This window comes from Centrocercus urophasianus, unplaced genomic scaffold (assembly GCF_019232065.1).
Source record: "Centrocercus urophasianus isolate 14NV4802_14NV808 unplaced genomic scaffold, USGS_Curo_1.0 seq_66, whole genome shotgun sequence".
NCBI classification, from domain to species: domain Eukaryota; kingdom Metazoa; phylum Chordata; class Aves; order Galliformes; family Phasianidae; genus Centrocercus; species Centrocercus urophasianus.
Window position 1 is genome coordinate 282283 of NW_024885266.1, and position 17744 is coordinate 300026.

Consider the following 17744-nt stretch of genomic DNA (forward strand, 5'->3'; position numbering starts at 1 on the left):
CATTCCATGATGCTAAGCCATGCCGTGATTCTGTGGCACGCTGTCCTGTGGGTGAGCTGGGGATGCTGTCAGTGTACACTCAGTGGCAAGGTGCAGGCAAGCAAGAGATAGATGCTGGCTGGGCCATCAAAGTGCAAAGTGACAGCTCCCAAGCTCAGCTGCATCTCGCCTCCCCCCACCACTGTGCATGGCTGTGGGTGCTGTACAGCTCCTTGCATCAGGGATTAATTAAAAGCAAGTATTTTGTAGAGCCACTAGTTTCAGGGGCTGTAGTTTGTTCTCAAGAGCAAAGCATGTGGCCTCATGTTTTGCAGAAAAAAGGAGCATTGCACTGTTCTTGTGGGATCTGCAACTCCTCTCACACACGTAGAAAATCTACCAAATGTAACTTGGCAGGCACAGGTCTTTCTTCTGAGATGTATAGAAACAACCAAACATTATGCTGTAGGAAAAAGAATTGCTATGCTAAATCACAGGACTAATTTCCACGTGTTGTGAGGCAAAGCTCTTTCTGAACGGGAATCAGCAGGGTGAGAATGTTGATTTCAGACATGTTCTGGGTTTCTGGTGACAGCACCTCATCCTGAATTCAATCTTTGCCCGTTTCTCAAGGAATCTAAGGACATTTTATTTAAACCCAGGCTGCTTTTCATCCCACTGTTTTCTCTTGATCACCATCACTGCTGTCAGCTGCAGGATCCAGCGTTCTGCTGCAGAGTTCCTTCTGGATCCAGGAAGGTTCTCCATCAGCAGTGGAAACAGATCCCAGACCCCTGATGCAGACAAGGTGTTCAGACATCCCTGTAGATATGGAGATGCCTTATTTCTGAAATTCACAAAGAAGGAGGCTGAATCTTAACAAATTTTTTGTTTTAAAATATCACAGACCCATGTGATGTAACAAGAAAGGTGAAACTTAAGGGAGAACACTTGCAGTAATGGCATGTGTGTCCTTCAGGGGAGCATCCATGCACAGCCTGTCCAGCTGACATTGCACTTTACTTCAGCTTCTAATTTTAAAAAAGCAGTGAATACACTGGAGAAGCAGTGACTGCTCTGGTTGTATAACTTTCTATAATAAAATACAAGCTTGGATATTCCAGAGTAGAACAAAACCAGATGTGCCTGGAGCATTCACACAGCTGGAATGGGGAGGTAGCAGTCGCAGGAAGAGCGGGGGGGAGTTTGGATTTCTGAAGATGGGTTCCAGTGTAAGAACTCTGAGGTCATTTCTTCAGAGGACAAAAATTCTTTAATCCTACCAAGGGAGGAAAAATTCAAAGTCCCAACAGCTGCTCTAGAATCCTTCTGCTTTGTGACCCGAAAGATGATTGGACTTGAGAACAGAAAGGCTCAGAAAATGGAATTTCTGATTGATGGCAGTGTTCTGATATTTCAGAATTTATTTTCACCATGGAAGACTGAAATTCAAAAAAAAAAATCAGAATATTTTATTTCAATGTATGATAATGCTGCTTGGTTGACATGTCGTTATTTACGAAGGTTTGAAATTATCTAATAGCTCTTACATTCTTTTGTAAAAAGAAGGAAATAGATGTAATAAGGGAACTGATGTCCAGTTCTTAAACTTATTTTTATATCTATCTCCTGTGATATAAATGCTGAGTATTCACCAGGTGTTCTTTTGGTCTGTGATGTTGTGAATTCCATCACCAAAAGGTTTCAGTTAACCTTGAAAACTTTGTAATTAAGACAGAAAGGAAAAAAGCAACAAACTTGATATTCAAGATGTGCAAGCTTGAAAGGCTACAGTACACCTCCATACATATGGAAATAGCTGTCTACCACCTTACTCATTCATTTGCATTATCAATGCATTTATTATTTAATTTGCAGGCACTTAGAATCACTTAAGGTTTGATTGGAGCATGCTTCACACCTGAGAACGTATAAACCCTACATTATGGTGACAAAGACTGAACAGTTCTGCTGTCTCCCTTAAATAAAAGCAGCTGAAAATGGAAAAGAGAGAATTCCCACAAGATAAAAAGCGTTCTGGATAGCAGCTTAATTCTTCAACAGATACTTCTCTTAAATTTCTCTGTGGGAGACATCACTGGATTTAAGGTGCCTTCAGACACTGCTATACTGAAGCACTAAGCTGTAATTTTAAGCAATGAGAGCACATTGGAGACCCCACTGCAGAGGAAAAATCCTGGTTTGGTAGGAAAACTTGAATGGAGACATTTGTCCAATGTGATGGGTGGGAAGGCCTCTTCCTGAGGAGCATCACAGCAGCTTTGCAAAGGAGAAGGAAATTCAGCCTCTTTTTCTTGCAGAAAGCTTTCAGATCTTACAAAACAGCAAAAATGAGCAATTCCCAAGGCCAAAAGCAGATCAAAGTCTTTTAACTGTTGCTGTTAAAGTGCAGACACCAGAGAGGTGGCTTTCTTATCATAGCTGGCCATTCAGTCGGGCTTGTTTTCATCCAACTCTAGATGAAGATAAAAGTTTAGTTTCAATATAAAAGCAAATTCTTTAGCTCTAATCAAAGTGCAAAGCGTCCCTTGAGGTCTCTGTCATTGTTTAACAATGCTTTGTACTTTAACACTTGTCAGTTCTCCCCCGTTGCTGTTGGCTGCTTGGAACAAACCTTGCCAGATTTCACATGTGGATGTCACTGAACTTTGTGACATGTGGTCATGAATTTTAGAGGAGCTGATGGCATTCATTAGGTCAGCGTTCAGACAGCATTGGCAGCAAACACAAGTGCACTGTAAGGGCTGGTGTGGATTGTCAAAACAAGCCTGAGAGTCAATAGCAGGGCTGTGAGGTTTGCTCCCATTGACTAGCTGGCACTGAGCAATTTTAATGCTGCTGCTTGCAGGGGAAACTCCAAATACCATTACTATGGGATCCGGCTGAAGCCAGAGTCTCCGCTGAACCGCTTGCAGGAGGACACGCAGTACATGGCCATGAGGCAGCAGCCCATCCACCAGAAGCAAAGGTAGGTGCTCCCGGCCCTGTGGCACCCACTGCTGTGCCCTAGAGCTGCTGTGGGGTCCTCCCCAAGAATGGGGCTGCCAGGTTCTGGCTGGTCTGAGCAGCAGAAGGCTCAAGGAGAAATTCTGGCTTGCCAAGCTGCATTTATCCACTGTTCTGTTTGCCAGTGGCTTGAGTTCAGCCTGCTGCTACAGAGCTCACTGCAGAATATACCACTCCTCCCTGTATCCCCTGGCTCAATAGCTGAGGACCTCAGCTCTGCAGCTCTTTGTCCTGATCACAGGAAGGGGTTGTGGGCTTGCATTGGTTTGTTTCTTGGGTTTGGGTTTTGGGGTTGTTTGGAGTTGGGACAATGCAAGTTAAAGTTCTGTGGTTAGTCTTGTGTCTGAGCAGTTTTGAGTGCCGAGGAATTTGGGATTGTCTCCTGGAAGCACTGACACTTCTGGCTCATGCTACACTAAAGAAAGAGCAGAAGAATTCGTTTCTTGTGCTCCTGAAAAGAAAGCAAATGCAAAAGTCACCTCCAGAGTCTGCAAGTCTGTACCCTGGCATCCACACCAGCTCTGCTTCTCATTTTCTTTTCTTTTTTTTTTTTATGTCCACCTTGGGCAAATTTCTTAACCCATTTAATCTTCTCCTGGGGAGAAGATTAGGGGAGAAGATCCAAAGGAGATTCTCATTCGCCACCTCGAGCAGGTGATAGAAATAGTCAGCCTTCCAAATGCTGGCTTTGGATGCAACCTCTGTTATTATATGATGTAACTTCTTAATTAAGTGCTCTACAGCATCATGGGTTTGTAGGTGTCCCCATCTCTCACAGCATGACCATGTTGCATGTGATGTGTTTGCTTGTGCGTGTGTAACAGCAGGGCATTCTCTGACCCTAGGTACAGACCAGCTCAGAAGATGGATGGCGTGGCAGAAGCTGGTTCCAACAGCAGCCTGCACACAACCCCTGAGCAATCAGTTGCTGCTCAAAGTCAGCACCACCAGCAGTTCATAGGTGAGCAGACTGCTTTTGTGGATTTGATGTCGCGCTTCTGGGCTGATCACCTTAGAGGAAGGAAGGCTCTGTCCAGCAAACCCTGCCTGCTCTGCATTTCTTCTTTTCTAAGAAATCTATATTCTAGTACACTCTTGTAATGTCACATTTGCTGTGTTGCTCCTGTACCCACAGGAAACTTCATCCTAGTGCCACTGGCTCTCAGTTCCTAGGTATGCTTTTAACTCAGTCAAGTTGGATGGAAGAGTAGAGCTCTCCAAGCCACACTATTCTGAAGAGCTTTGTAGAACAGGGGGGAGTGAAGCCGTTCTGTTTGTTGCCCTACACTGCAGCCTGCAGTGTGGGGCCTCTCCTGATGAGACAGGTTCTCTGCTTTTACTGGTCATGGATCTATGTGTTTCCATACTCTCCAGTAGATAAAAAATCCCAGCCCAGCTCCAAGCATTCTCTGAGATGCAATTACTCCTGATATGCCTGATATCCAGTTACATTGTCTGTTGTACTCTCAAGATTACAAAAGGATGTTTTTCAGGCCTTGGAGAAAATCTAATGGGAAGCACATTACACGAGGACAATGTATTCTTGTTACTTTTATTACAAAGAGAAGGAAAACATTCTCCTTTACATGCTGGACATATGGACTGCAGTTGTTTACTTTTTGCCCATTGTAACAGCAGGAATCAGGGAAGTACTCGTTTATCAGCCTCATTTCAACAGTTTCACCCCCAATTAAAATGTGAAAGATAGCAACCAGAGACAGAAGCATCTCGTGTGTGTCTGTAGTCTGCATAACTGAGTGCTTCTAATTTTTACCAACTTCCCCATCTTCTTTTCCCTAGATGTAACCCACGTCTTTCCCGACTTCCCAGCCCCTGATCTGGGTAACGTCCTCTTACAAGAAGGGGTCACCATGAATGATGTGAAAACTCTTCAGCTTCTTTACAGGAGACACTGCGAGGTGATGACTTTGAATATTTTTAATTGATTAACAGATCAATTAAATGACACGGGACATAATTCATGTACACTTCTTTCATGCTGTCCTCAGGAAAAGCTAAACTGTAACAGGACATGTTTGTTTCACTAGGTATTGCAGCTCAAGTGCAGCCTGCGGTGTGATGTGACCTCTTTTGTATTACATTGATCATTAAAACAATGCACTTCTTGTTGTTTTTCCTGTAAATTATTTAATCTGAACGTCAGCGCATGAAATACGTGCTGACACTGTGTGACAGGATGCTAACAGAGCAGCTAATGAGATGTGTTCTTTGTTGTTAGGCAACTTTGGATGTTGTAATGAACCTTCAGTTTCATTATATTGAGAAACTGTGGCAGTCCTTCTGGAGTCCTAAAACACCACCTAGTGATGGCTCTGCTGCCCTGCCATCCAGGTACACCGTGCTGCTTTGATTATTTCTGAATGATGCTTTTCTTGATGCATTTTGTCTTTTAAAAATGCACGAAGCGATGTCAGCTTCACTGGGCATTTTGAGTGCTTCGTAGGACTTGGAAATACCTACTTCTGATGAGGTACTTCTGATGGATGCCTCCTGTACCCTAATCTGAAATACAGGGAGCATCTGGGTGAATGCAAACAGGATGCTGCTTTTGAAAGCATCTCCAACACCGAGGTTTTGACTGGCTCTCCTGTTTGGGTGCCTGACCAAGTCTGTTCGTGCCTCATGTCTTGAGGAAGATAATGACAAACTGAGCTGCTCTGATCCTGGCTTTGTGCTCCTGTCTGGCTCGTTACTGCCTATTCTTCTTCCTTTATGCACTGGTAGTCTGCTGCCAAGAGACAGTATAAGGGAAATAAGTGAAAATAGAGAGAATTGAAAAGGTGATGGTTTCTCGTTAAGATGTGTATTGAAAGTCTGTGTTGTTCACTCACAGTAATTACATGAGGACTTCAGATACTGATGTTTGATATTCGGAAGAAAAACGACAAAAGTTTGGGTAATAAGGAAATATCCCATAATAATCCCTGGAGGACGGCCCTTTTGCCCTCAGCCGATGTTATCCAGTGAATATTTTGCAGCAGAGAAACACTGTAGCTCTTTGATGGTCTCAGAATCTTTTCCTTAAGGGGTCGTCTACAAGGCATTGGCAGCACAGCAGAGAGCTGAGCAAGGTCAGGGCAGCCTCAGGCAGCATCTGCACAGGGCCCTGCCTAAACTGGCTCACCTTGGTAGGGCAGTGTGCTCCCATAGCTCTGCACAGCACAGCTATTAATCACGATAGGTAGCACTCTAGCCCCTCTTTTATAAATGTGGATATAAAACCAAGGAGTTCTCTAAGTGCCAAATTGCTTGAAAATGTGATAAAATGAAGAATCTGGTTCAACTCAACAGAAAGTGTAGGTGGTTGACAGCTGATTTTTCCATGTGAGTGTTCTAGGACTACGCCCCTGGATAAAACCTCTCGGGCAGAGGGTATAAGGACCTCTTTATAGTCCATCAAAGGCTTGGCTTTAATGATTTTGATGTAATGCATGGGGAAAGTTCCCTGTAAGTTCCCAGTGCAGTGTCTTAATAGCTCTGACTTGCGACTCTGGCAGTGCAGTAAGGCTTCAGTTTTCTCTGCCTGCTGTTTAAACAAATATCTTATGCCTTAATCATGCAAAAAAAAGTTTCCGTGCATCTATAAAGTGAAGTGAATGCAGGCTCATTTGACCTCATTCAGCTGGAGACAATTTGTTCTCATCACAACACCAAGATTTCATTTCACAAAATGAGAGTTTTGTAGCATTTGTAGGTGCCAGACACCTCTAAACTGACCGCAGTGTCCATCAGCACTGGCTAACCTGCTCAGACAGCATTTGCTGCAAATATTTGTCAGAGGGGAGAGGATAAAGGTGTGAAGGGTTTGGGAACAGCTAGAGCTGTAAGGAGGAGCCAGCTGTGCTGTGTTGTAGGACGATTCCAGGTACACATGAAGATGAGTGTGTGTGTGTGTGTGAAGGGAGGCTGAAGGGAGAGAAAGCAAAAGGAGGCCAAGCACAGGAAATGCAGGCTTGAGGTGAAACCACAGTCAGAGCTCTGATCCCATGATGGAGAGGTGCTTGCAGAGTCAGAGATTGGTACAAATGATCAGAGATTTCCTTTTGAAAGAAATGTGAGTTGCTTTTTCTGCTGAAAACTGAAATTAGAAATCCAGACAAAGTGTGAAACGCCTGGAAAATCAGCTTCTAATGCTGCTTCCCTTCTCCTGCAGTGAAGAAGAACATGAAGGGACCCTCCCAAAAGACAAGCTGATCACTCTGTGTAAATATGAACCCATCCTCAAGTGGATGAGAAGCTGTGACCACATCCTGTACCAGGCCCTGGTGGAGATTCTCATCCCCGATGTGCTGCGACCGGTGCCCAGTGAGTGTCTGCAGTGAGACCAGGAGGGCACAGGCAGTGCTGCCTCCTGCTCCAGCTCCTTGCTGCGCTGCTCCTGAGTCACCAAATGTTTGGAGAACTGCATTTTGTGACTCACGCTGTCTGGCTACCACTTGCCACAAAGATTTCCATTGTAAAAGCAGGCTAATATTTTGGGCAAGGACAATATTCCTTCCACAGCAGTGTTCTCTGTAGGCGTAACTTTGTGGCCTTTGGAATTCTCAGGTCTTTTAAAACAGGCTCCATTTCATATCATCACATCTCCTGACTTTGGCTCTAAGTCAAGGTAAAAGCAAAGGCTTAGTGCACAAGCTGTTGTAAGTCCTTGTGAGGTGTTTCCTTGCAGACTGTGTCTTGGTTCACACAGGACCATGCTGTCCCCTCCTGCACCTCCTGGAAAAATAGGGTTAACTTTCACTTGGGAGATTATTGATGGGATATGAAGGGTTTTCACTCTGATTTGGCTCCTTACTTTGATGCATCTGTCAGCCTCCCAGGGCTACAACTTAGCCACAAACTGGGCTGAGCAGTGCTATAAAAACCTGGTCCCACTGATCTGCTTCTGTCAGTCTGTATGCTGGTGCAGACACGTGTCTTTGAAGAGCATGTCTCAGCAATTAGAGAAAGCTAAAATGGGTCACAGAGAAGCTAAGGAGCTGTTTGAGTGCATTTTGGGACCTAGCTGACCCAAGATGCTGAACTGAGATCACAGCTGCCAGATCAGTGGCTGTGCCTTCCACAGCAGATGATCCGGAAAGGTGGTGTGTGAAAGACAGTGTGGAACAGCCTTTCTAACTCTGCAGCTTTCTTTGCAGGCACACTTACACAGGCGATTCGTAACTTTGCCAAGAGTTTGGAAGGGTGGCTGATGAATGCAATGAGTGAATTCCCCCCCCAGATTGTCCAGACAAAGGTAAGTAGAGAAAGCATGATACTGAACAGGGGGTGTGTGCTGTCATTTTCCACGGTGATTGGAAATCACTGCTGGAGTTTGGCTGTGTGTGCTCCAGCCTAACACAGCATGAAGAATAATTCTGAACCAAAATCAGCAAGGAGCAGGGCAAGATCAGGCAGTTCATTTGAGCTGATAATGCTCTGCCTGTTGAGCCATTCCCTTGCCTGAATGGAAAGTGCAGGACGCTTCAGAGGCTGAATGACACCACAGAGACTGAATATAAGGCTCCTACTGTCTTTCTCCTAACGCCATGGATTTGTGAAGCCTGTTCCCAGCTCAGTCGATGCTGCAAAAGTGCTTGAGTGCACATTAGGCAGCAGCTTGAGAGGAGCCATGCAGGTTACCCCAGCTAAAAATGTGTGCAGCATTCTTGAGCTCGGCACTGAGAAGAGTTTGCCCCTGAGCCCTGCTGCCCCCTGCTCTCAATCCCCTGCGTGCTCTGCTCTGCTGCAGGTCGGAGTAGTGAGTGCCTTTGCACAGACGTTGCGCAGATACACGTCCCTTAACCACCTGGCCCAGGCTGCTCGTGCTGTGCTGCAGAACACTTCCCAGATAAACCAGATGCTCAGCGATCTCAATCGGGTCGACTTTGCCAACGTGCAGGTAACTTACTGCATCTTTTCCTGGGCCTTATTGCCTAGAACTGGGGCTGTCTAGTGAGACTGTCTGCTGGTAACCAGCATGTTATTTCCAATACTAAGAAGTGATTCAGTGAACTATTTAACATGAGGTTTTGGTGTTATTTTTCAAGGTATATCTGTCATCTCATTGTGAATAGTGGAGAAGGCTCTCATGAACTTCTATAAGGAGTACTGCTAGCAATAGTGATTTTGTTCTAATAGTAATATTGTGCTGTGGTCAGGAGAGATCAAAAGAGGCGTGATTCAGAGCTGGTTTGGAGTCCTCGCCTACTAGAAATGAGGTTGAATTCCTGGGCTGGGGTAACCAGAAACTGAAACAGCAGGCTTTGAGTGACTGTCAGCCCTTCCTCCTGAGCAGGAGCAAGCCTCGTGGGTGTGCCAGTGTGAGGAAGGCATGGTGCAAAAGCTGGAGCAGGATTTCAAGCTCACACTGCAGCAGCAGAGCTCCCTGGACCAGTGGGCCAGCTGGCTGGATAACGTTGTTACTCAAGTCCTGAAGCATCACGAGGGCAGTCCCAGCTTCCCCAAGGCAGCTAGGCAGTTCCTGTTGAAATGGTCTTTCTATAGGTATGTTTTCTTCTCATTCCGGTAATATCTCTGCATCTGGCTCAGGGCATGTAAATAACTCCTTGAAAAGGCAAAGCCAACTTCTTTACACCTTTGCACGCACGCAGCTCTGGCTGACTGTTGTTCTGCCCTGTGCAAAAGAGTGTCCTCACCTGTATCCTTTTGGGATGGAGATAGGATGCCCCACTCACTCATTTCTTCAAGCTCTTGGACACTCTTTGGTTAGAGTTAGAAACAAAGCACTCACAGTAGCCTCAGGATCAAGGATTCACACCAGCCATGATGCCAGTGTAAAACACATCCTAACTATTTTCTTTCTGGCCGTTCTCCAGCTCCATGGTGATCCGTGACCTCACCTTGCGCAGCGCTGCCAGCTTTGGTTCCTTCCACCTGATTCGCCTGCTGTATGATGAATACATGTTTTATCTGGTGGAGCATCGTGTTGCCCAGGCAACAGGGGAGACGCCAATCGCTGTAATGGGAGAGGTGAGAATTGTTTATTCCCCTAGAAACAAGCCCAAACCAAGCAGCGTGTAAAGGAGAGCCGTTGGTTCACAAACAGCACTCTGCCCTGAACATGTTTTACAACCATCTTTGCTGAGAGATTTACTGACTTGTTTTGAGTGCCTGGCACAAGGATCCAGCTACCTGAGCATCTTCCCTCCTGTCTCACTGATACTGGGCTGATGGTTTTGGGGCAGTTGGGCATCAGTTGGGCTTCAGAGTCCTGGACGAGGAAGGAAATAGACCTACTAACTTCTCTCCATAATCTGATTTTGGTATTCCTGCCATAGCCCCATCCAACACAAAAAGTAAGCCAAAACCAAAATCTCCAGAAGTTATTTTTCCTGCAATTTCCAGTGGTTCTGTGCACATCACTTGTGCAAACCCCAGAGCTGTCTGTACAGTCAGCCACCCTCTCCATTTTTTCTGTGGAAAAATGATGAGAGGCTTTTTTTTCAGTTTTGTGGGTTTTTTAACTACAAATCAGACAGCAAACGTAGTGCCTGGCTTGCAAACAGGACCCGTCCTGCCTAGCTGAAGCCACTTCCAACATTTCATTCTGACATGCCCAAATTTGGAAGGTTCCAGTCAACCTGTGAAAGCAATATAGAAACTGTTAGATTAAAACTGATGCTATTTGCTCCATGAAGCTCATGCTATTTTCCTCCTTCTGTGGAGCTCATGTAGGGCAGTCAGACAAATCAGTCACATCCATTTTGCTTTCTCTTCCCCTCCCATTAGACCCATGCTGCTGCATCATGACAGCAGCGTTGTGAATGCACACTATTCCCTGAAACCTCTGTATTTATTGATATTAGAAGAACATGAAAGAGAGAGGGGACCTTCCAGCAAAACCTAGCTGTGGGAGGCTTTCATCCTTTAGGTTTTGCTTTTCCTTCGTTACACTCTTGCAATATTTCTTTTCTCCAGGAGGAGGCTGATTCTTCCCAGCAAAAGCCAGTGAATTGTGTCCATCTATTCCCACTGCTCACTTTATAACTCCTGCTGTCTTCAATTCTTTCTGCTGCCCACCTTTCTATGACCTTTCAGAATTAGGATTATAGTTTTTCAGAGTTTCAGACCCTGTCACAGATGGAGACAATACATCTCCAGAACCAAAGTTGTCACCAGCTCACTGGTTACACTTGGCACTATGGCCTTGAAAGCCAAAGCACTTTCCTGACCTGAACTAAAGGGTAGAGAGTGTGCAGAGGTGGAATGTTGGTAGAGCCCAGCAGGGGTGAAAGCATGTCTGTGCTGCCTGACAGAGGCAGAAGGCTGGAGAACAGGAACCATTTCTGCTGTCCTTCTCCACTGTCTGGATGAGAGGCAGCACCCTGGCCAGGAGTCTGCGGCAGCAATTGAGAGACAGAACATCTTCTCTTGCCCTTCTCCAGACCTTGATCCTTCCCTGGCTTTTTGTGTTTTGTATTTTTGCAGAGGTTTAGATGGAAGTGACAAACTTTTCCACAAAATGTGTGGTCAGTTTTGTGTTCTGCTTTTTACCACTGGTGCTGCTGGTGCTCATGGCTTCATCCAACTGCTTGTTAGAATTACTTGGAGACAGATGCTGGCTTGCAGGTGTGATGCTTTGGCTCTCCATAATCCTCACTCACCTCAAGCCTCCTTTCTCTTTCAGTTTGGTGACCTCACATCCATGTCCCCAACACTGCTGGACAAAGGTATGAAAGCTCTGTGGGGCCGGGATTGAATCACTGCGGGTGGGAGAACCTCGTGCCGGCCTTTCCGTTTCACTCTGGTGGAGAAAAGGACCTCTTACCCCAGGGACCAGCCTGATGCTGAGCCTTTCCCTTTGCAGACCCCATCAGTGAGCTGGGCAGCGAAGTGGACACGGATTCCCGGAGCGCGGGGGAGCCGCTCGTGAAGCGAGAACGCAGCGACACGGGGCACTCACTGCAGGAGATCTGACAGGGGGATGTGGCTGTTCTCCAGCTGGATGGAGACATCTGGAGCCAGGTTTGGCAGCCTCGAGCCTGAGTCTCCCCACGTCTGTACTATTAGTGCCTCTTAGTTTCTCTCTCTGTTTACCGCTGTTTGAGGAAGGGCTGCGGGCGGTGAGCCCGGATGGGGGGCAGAAGGAGGCTCTGCCTGCACCCAGCTCTCTGCCAGCAGCTGAGTAGAGGGTGAAGGACAAAGTCTGCTGAAGGGAGGTTGAAGCATCTGACTGTGCCTGGCAGGAGAGGCTGTGCCCCACTGAACGATGGGGCAAAGGAGGCTTTCTCTTTCAGGGAAGGTAATTTGGATTTTTTCCCCACTTCTCAGACTTCACTGTGATACAGACTTGAACCAATCAGTGCCCAAGAGGAAGGAAAAATGCCTGACCCTTCTCCTACAGCCTTTTAAGATGCACTGTCCTGGCTCTGACTTTGCCAAATCATTTGTGCTGGGCTGTGGTACTGTGCACCTCTTGAACCTGTCTGGGGCTGCGCTCCGAGCCGGTCCCCCCAAGTGGCACACATACATGCCCTGGGACTTGGGATGAGCCCTCCCTGCTGCCCTCACATCCTGCCAGCCACGTGTTCCATCTGCAAGCCATCCTGGGATGCTGTCAAACCGACCCAAGATACCAAAGGACTCCGAGGACGCAACAGCTGGACTCCAAGCTGGCTCTGATGCCCATGTCTGCGGGGTGGGATGTTCCCGTCCTCTCCAGGGTACCCACACAGAGGGCTTGATCTCACACCCTGTGTTCCAGCAGGTTCTGTAGAATTCCAGCTCTACGTCCTGCAAAAACACCGCCGTGGCCCTACACAGGGTGCATCCAGAGCATGGGGGAGGGTGTGCGACCGCAGTGCCTTAGGGCAGGCTGGCAGACCTGCTTCTCCACTCCTGCTCCAACCCCGGCCCTGCAGCAGCGAGGGGCTCCCTGTGGCCGTGGCTGGCATCACGCTCAGCACTGCGGGGACGTTTCCCTGCTGTGCCATCGCTGTGGGGCTGAGCCAAGGCAGCTCTGCGCGGCTGCAGGCAGTGGGGGGTCTGTTGTCAAGCCAACTGCAAAAAGCAAACCCCGAGGCAAATCTTTCTGTGAATAAAGGCTGTGTCATAAATAGCTTTTATTATAATTATTTCTAATGATGTTTTATATGGTATGTTTGATGTGAGCTTTTCCAGGGGCCTCGTGTACATTTGCATATCAGAGTATATTCTATCCAAATATAATATTTACTCATTCAGAGTGTGGTACTAAGGTAGCTGTGACACTTTAAAAGAAATGGAAAGTAAAAAGAAAGCGTGTACAGTGTACATCTTTCCCTCTTACTCTTCCGTGCTGGTGTCTGTCAGAGTGGTGTCTGTCTGTTAATGTCTCCTATCACAGTAGGAAGAGACAAATGAGAAGGCTGGATTTATGTGTAAATAATGACAGTGATTACTCCCTGGGTCAGCATAGCCCCTCACATCCTGCTAATATGAGATGATGGTCAAAAAACAACCGAGCAACCAAGTCTTAAATTCCCCTGCTCCCACAGAGTGTGATGCTAACTTCAGCTGCTGCATTGGCTCTCTGGACCAGACCCAACCACCTCCTGCTCCCCACGGCCAGCTGAGATGCTCTGGAGCTGTGCAGCACCAAGAGACGAATCTGGATCACCCCCTCAAGTCCACATGCACAAAATTCCCAGCTAACCCCGAATAGCAATAAATGTATATCAAATGCTCAGGCCTGCACCATAGTTGTTGTGGTCCCATTTCTTTAATCGTTGAGAGGAGGTGGCAGATTTGCAGGGCTGGGGGGGGAGATGCAAATCTGTCCCTGGGGGGGAGAAGGGGGTGGACACCAGACGAAGCACCGCAGGGAACCCCAGCGACTGGGACGTCCCAGAGGTGGTTTGGCATGGCTGCTCCCCGTGACTCGTGGCAGGAGGGCAGGGTTTGGGCTGGCAGTGAGGCACAGTCTGAGCATTCACACTGGCTTCTCTTCTCTTCCCATCCCACAGCCATCAGCTGAACCCCATGGGCTGAAGGTCATCTTTTGTCCCCACAAAAGATGGGCAGCCCCCACCAAGGGCTTAAGCCATAGGGTATTTCATCCCCATTCTCCTCCCTTGTCCCTCACTGAGGCCATGGGCCGTCTGCCCCCCAGTGTCCCCCCCCCGGCGGGTCCCTGCCCTGAGCTTTTCCTCTTTTTTTAGGACTCTTGTTTTCTCCCATCAGGATGTGGGCGTGCAGGATTAAGGGCTTTGCTGTCACCCTGACAGCACGAGGAGATGAAATGCTGCCTGCCACCAAAGCTTCCTGATGTGAATGTCACTGCCCCTGTGCAAGGCAGGGAAACTGAGGCAGAGATGCCCCTGGCAGCAACATCCTGCAGCCTGGCCCAGCCCAGCACCTGCAGCCAGGGCTCAGCTGGGGCTGCTTAACCCACTGATTCGCTCCAGCTGGAGCTGGTGGGGCTTGGGGCAGGGCTCAGCACTGGGCCCCTTCTGGGCTCTTATAAACCAGCAGCCTGAGAGCCCTTAAGGCTTTTTCTCCCTTTTTCATTTCCCCCTTACTTTCAGGAGCCTTAGTTTGGAGGTGGGCGGGTTGGGCTCTGCTCCCTGCAGCTCTAGGATGTAGTGCCAGGATTTCCCACGCTTCCCAGTGCTGCCACACAGGTAAGGGCACAGCCTCTGCTCTCCCATCCCTGTTCTGGGGCTGCTGCTGGGAGCTGGGCTCTGCTCTGGGGCTGCTGGAGCCTCCCAGCACAGCCCTTGTCCCACACGATGTCCCAGATGAAGGATCATGGCATCGCGTAGCTCCGTGGTGGCCCTGGGGCTCAGTTCCCAGCCCAGCTGCAGCACCCCACTGTCTGTGCAAAGAAATTCCTTCCCTGGGCTGCACCTCCCTTCGCAGAGCTGCCTGCTCAGCCAAGACAGCTTCTTCAGGAGCTCCAACAGGTACGTGGCTGTGCGTGGGGCTGAGCGCTTGTCTTGCTTTGCGCCCATCTCTGAGCCCCTATAGCCAGGTCACACCAACCTGGGGCTCACGGCATCTCTCCCCCCACCCCTCTGCTATTGGGGCTGGGCAGCCCTGCACATCTGAAGGCTGCTGACTCATTCCTGCGTCCCTGCTGCTCTCCCAGGAGTTTCTGTGGTACGAGTGATGCTGTGGGTTCAGAACTGTTCGACTGCAGCTACTCCATCCCTGACCCGCAGCTGATCCGCAGGATTGTGTCCCAGGTGGAGTTCTACCTCTCTGATGAGAATCTGGCCAAGGATGCCTTCCTCCTGAAGCACGTCCAGAAGAACAAGTTGGGCTTTGTCAGCATCAAACTGCTGACATCCTTCAAGAAGGTGGGAGGATTTGGTGCCTGCTGGGCAGAAGAGGGCTTCTGTGGGGTGGGTGAAGCAGGGAAGGGAGGCCTGTGTGGGGAGGTGTGGGTCGGAGTCACAGAATGGTTTGAGTTGGAAGAGACTCTTAAAGGCTGCCTGGTCCCACTCTCCTATGGTGAACGGAGACACCCACAGCTCTGCCAGGTGCTCAGAGCCCCATCGTCTGATCTTGAATATATCTAGGGATAGGACACCCACCCACCTCTCTGCTCTTCCAGCCCTTGGATTGTTTTTGTGACCCTCCTCTGGATGCATCCCAACAGCTCCATCCTTTTGTCCCCCACCTTGTCCTAACACTGGGGGGGGGGGTTGAAAACCTTGCACTTGGCTTTGTTGTCTCTCATGTGGTTTCCCTGGCCCCACTGCTCAGCCTGTCCAGGTCTCTCTGGATGCCATCTCATCCCTCAGGGGTGTCACAGCACCACACAGCTCTGTGCCATCCAATGGTCATCTCCATGGTCTTTAGGGGCTTTCTCCTGCAGACCCCAATGAAGTTCAGGTGAACACTGTGCTGCTGTTGGAGCATCCAGAGGAGGGTCACAAAACTGATCCCCAGGATGGAAGACCAGCGAGGTGGCTGCATCCCTCGGAGACCACCGAGGTGAGGCAACAATGCTCCGAGCACCTGATGGAGATGGAGGGCCCTAAGGAGGGATGGGAGCCTTGCCCAAGTTGGCTCACTGCAGCGAGTTGAACCAGATGGTCTTCAAAGGTCCCTTCCGACTCAATGATCCCACGACTGCCTTGAGGTGAGGCTGTGCCTGCACGATGGCTCTGGGCAGCAGCTCAGTGTCCCTCTCCCCATAGGTGAAGTACCTCACCCGAGACTGGCGCCTCACGCTCTACGCCCTGCGCTTCTCCGAGCTGCTGGAAGTCAACCAGGAGGGCACCAAAGTGCGGCGTCGCATCCCCATCCCTGACTCCATCCTCAACGTCCCTCCCACCAAACTCCTGCTGGCCTGGGACCCGCTGCCCCCAGAGCCGGGCACGCCTCCGCCGCTGCAGAGGAACTTCATCGAAACCATCACGCAGATGTTCAGCCCCTTTGGAGCCATCGCCTCCATCCGCATCCTCCGACCGGGCCGTAAGCTGCCCTCGGACATGAGGAAATACGCAGCGCGTTTCCCTGAGCTGCTGAGCCACTGCTGTGCGCTGGTGGAGTACGAGAGCCTGGAGAGCGCGCGCAGGGCCTGCGAGGAGCTGGGCCAGCCCTGCTCCCGTGGCATCTGTGTGGTGAGGCTCTCGGGGAAGGGATCCAAGAAGAGGAGCGGGGCTGAGCAGGAGGAGCTGGTGGAGGCGCGAGCCGAAGCCTTTCCCTGCGCTGTTGGGGATTCGCTGTTCTGCAGCTCCTCGGAGTCGGATGTGGCCTCACCGCAGCTCCTCTCGGCACACGCTTGGCCCCATGGCCACAGCTTCCAGCCCAGCTCCTTCAGCAGCACCTTCTCTGGGTCGCTCCTGGCCAGCATGGCCTTCCCTCCGCTCACTGCAGAGCTGGGTTTCAGCCTCAGTGCCACCCCCAAGAGCCCCGATTTGGGCTGGGGGAGCACGTGGGCCCCGTGGCACAGCAGCAATGCCCACAGCCCCTCTGTGGATGCCACCTCCCCTCCCAGAGCCCCCCTGGCTGTGAAGCCCAAATCCTGTGTGCTGCGCCTGCCCCACGGGCCCGATGGCACCAAAGGCTTCTACAACAGCATTGGGAGAGGGAAGTTTGTCCTCGAGCACTAAGGCTCCTTTACGTTTGGGTTATGGGATTTTTTTTTAAATTATTTTTTATTTTCTTTTTCTTTTTTTTTCTTGAGCAGAACATCTCTTTGTGGCCCATAGAGGCACCGCCGCTGCGTGTGGTTCTGTTTTGGAGTGAGGATGCTCAGGGAAGGGTGGCATCCAAAGCTTTTCCCAATGCCTGAGCCATCCTCACTGCCCGTGTTGGGGTCTGTGCTCAGGTGATGGTCACTGGTTCTGCCCCATTGCTCCCCCACGCCCTGGGGCTGCTGATGGGGAAACCCAGAGCTTGAGCGTGGCGGAATGGTGGCACCATGGCCTGAAGGTGCTGTGTTGGCTGCACTGGTATGAAGTTGAGGAGCTCAGATGTGGAATGCTCAATAAAGACAGGTGACATTTCCAGGCACTTTCTGGCTATGAGAGTGACGTTATTTTTCCTCTAGTATTATGGCTTTATGTTGGGCAGATGAGGGGAGTGGGGGTACTGTCCCACCAGCAGCTTCCTCCCTTACTCCCCTCTGGGTTATTTGGGGTCATTTTGCTGCAGCAGGGAGGGCAAGCCAGGCTCTGGAGTGGGTGCTTAAGATGGGTGTAAATAAGGGCTTCACTACTCAGACCCTGTTGTCATGTCTGTTTGTCCCCCTCTTTGGACCTCCCTGTCCGCCCTGCCCCCCC

The 17744-nt window shown here is 49.4% G+C and overlaps 2 protein-coding genes across 8 annotated transcripts in view; both read left to right on the top strand.

Annotated features, from left to right (window-relative positions):
* Positions 1 to 13699, top strand: part of RFX2 (regulatory factor X2) — a 54903-nt gene extending 41204 nt beyond the window's left edge. For 6 of the 7 annotated variants that reach the window (XM_042837015.1, XM_042837016.1, XM_042837013.1 and 3 more), the window contains 11 exons: positions 2849 to 2968; positions 3852 to 3967; positions 4807 to 4925; positions 5246 to 5358; positions 7181 to 7332; positions 8166 to 8263; positions 8759 to 8908; positions 9305 to 9513; positions 9846 to 9999; positions 11657 to 11699; positions 11837 to 13699. In XM_042837015.1, coding sequence (XP_042692949.1) covers positions 2849 to 2968; positions 3852 to 3967; positions 4807 to 4925; positions 5246 to 5358; positions 7181 to 7332; positions 8166 to 8263; positions 8759 to 8908; positions 9305 to 9513; positions 9846 to 9999; positions 11657 to 11699; positions 11837 to 11946 — 1384 coding nt within the window. In that variant the 3' untranslated portion in view covers positions 11947 to 13699. The remainder of the gene's footprint in view (positions 1 to 2848; positions 2969 to 3851; positions 3968 to 4806; positions 4926 to 5245; positions 5359 to 7180; positions 7333 to 8165; positions 8264 to 8758; positions 8909 to 9304; positions 9514 to 9845; positions 10000 to 11656; positions 11700 to 11836) is intronic. The other variant, XM_042837014.1, reaches the window with a different exon arrangement.
* Positions 13700 to 14757: 1058 nt separating this feature from the next.
* Positions 14758 to 17072, top strand: LOC122170292 (la-related protein 6-like). Its single transcript, XM_042836999.1, has 3 exons — positions 14758 to 14912; positions 15098 to 15308; positions 16155 to 17072. Exons 1-3 carry the CDS (start codon positions 14758 to 14760, stop codon positions 17070 to 17072), a joined length of 1284 nt encoding a protein of 427 aa, XP_042692933.1.
* The last annotated feature ends 672 nt before the right edge of the window (positions 17073 to 17744 follow it).

What these genes read in the sequence shown, in the direction of transcription:
- LOC122170292 (XM_042836999.1), top strand. Translation starts at nt 14,758, where the DNA reads ATGGCATCGCGTAGCTCCGTGGTGGCCCTGGGGCTCAGTTCCCAGCCC. An exon ending in TTCTTCAGGAGCTCCAACAG is followed by an intron (nt 14,913 to 15,097) that starts GTACGTGGCTGT and finishes CTGCTCTCCCAG; the next exon opens with GAGTTTCTGTGGTACGAGTG. An exon ending in TGCTGACATCCTTCAAGAAG is followed by an intron (nt 15,309 to 16,154) that starts GTGGGAGGATTT and finishes CTCTCCCCATAG; the next exon opens with GTGAAGTACCTCACCCGAGA.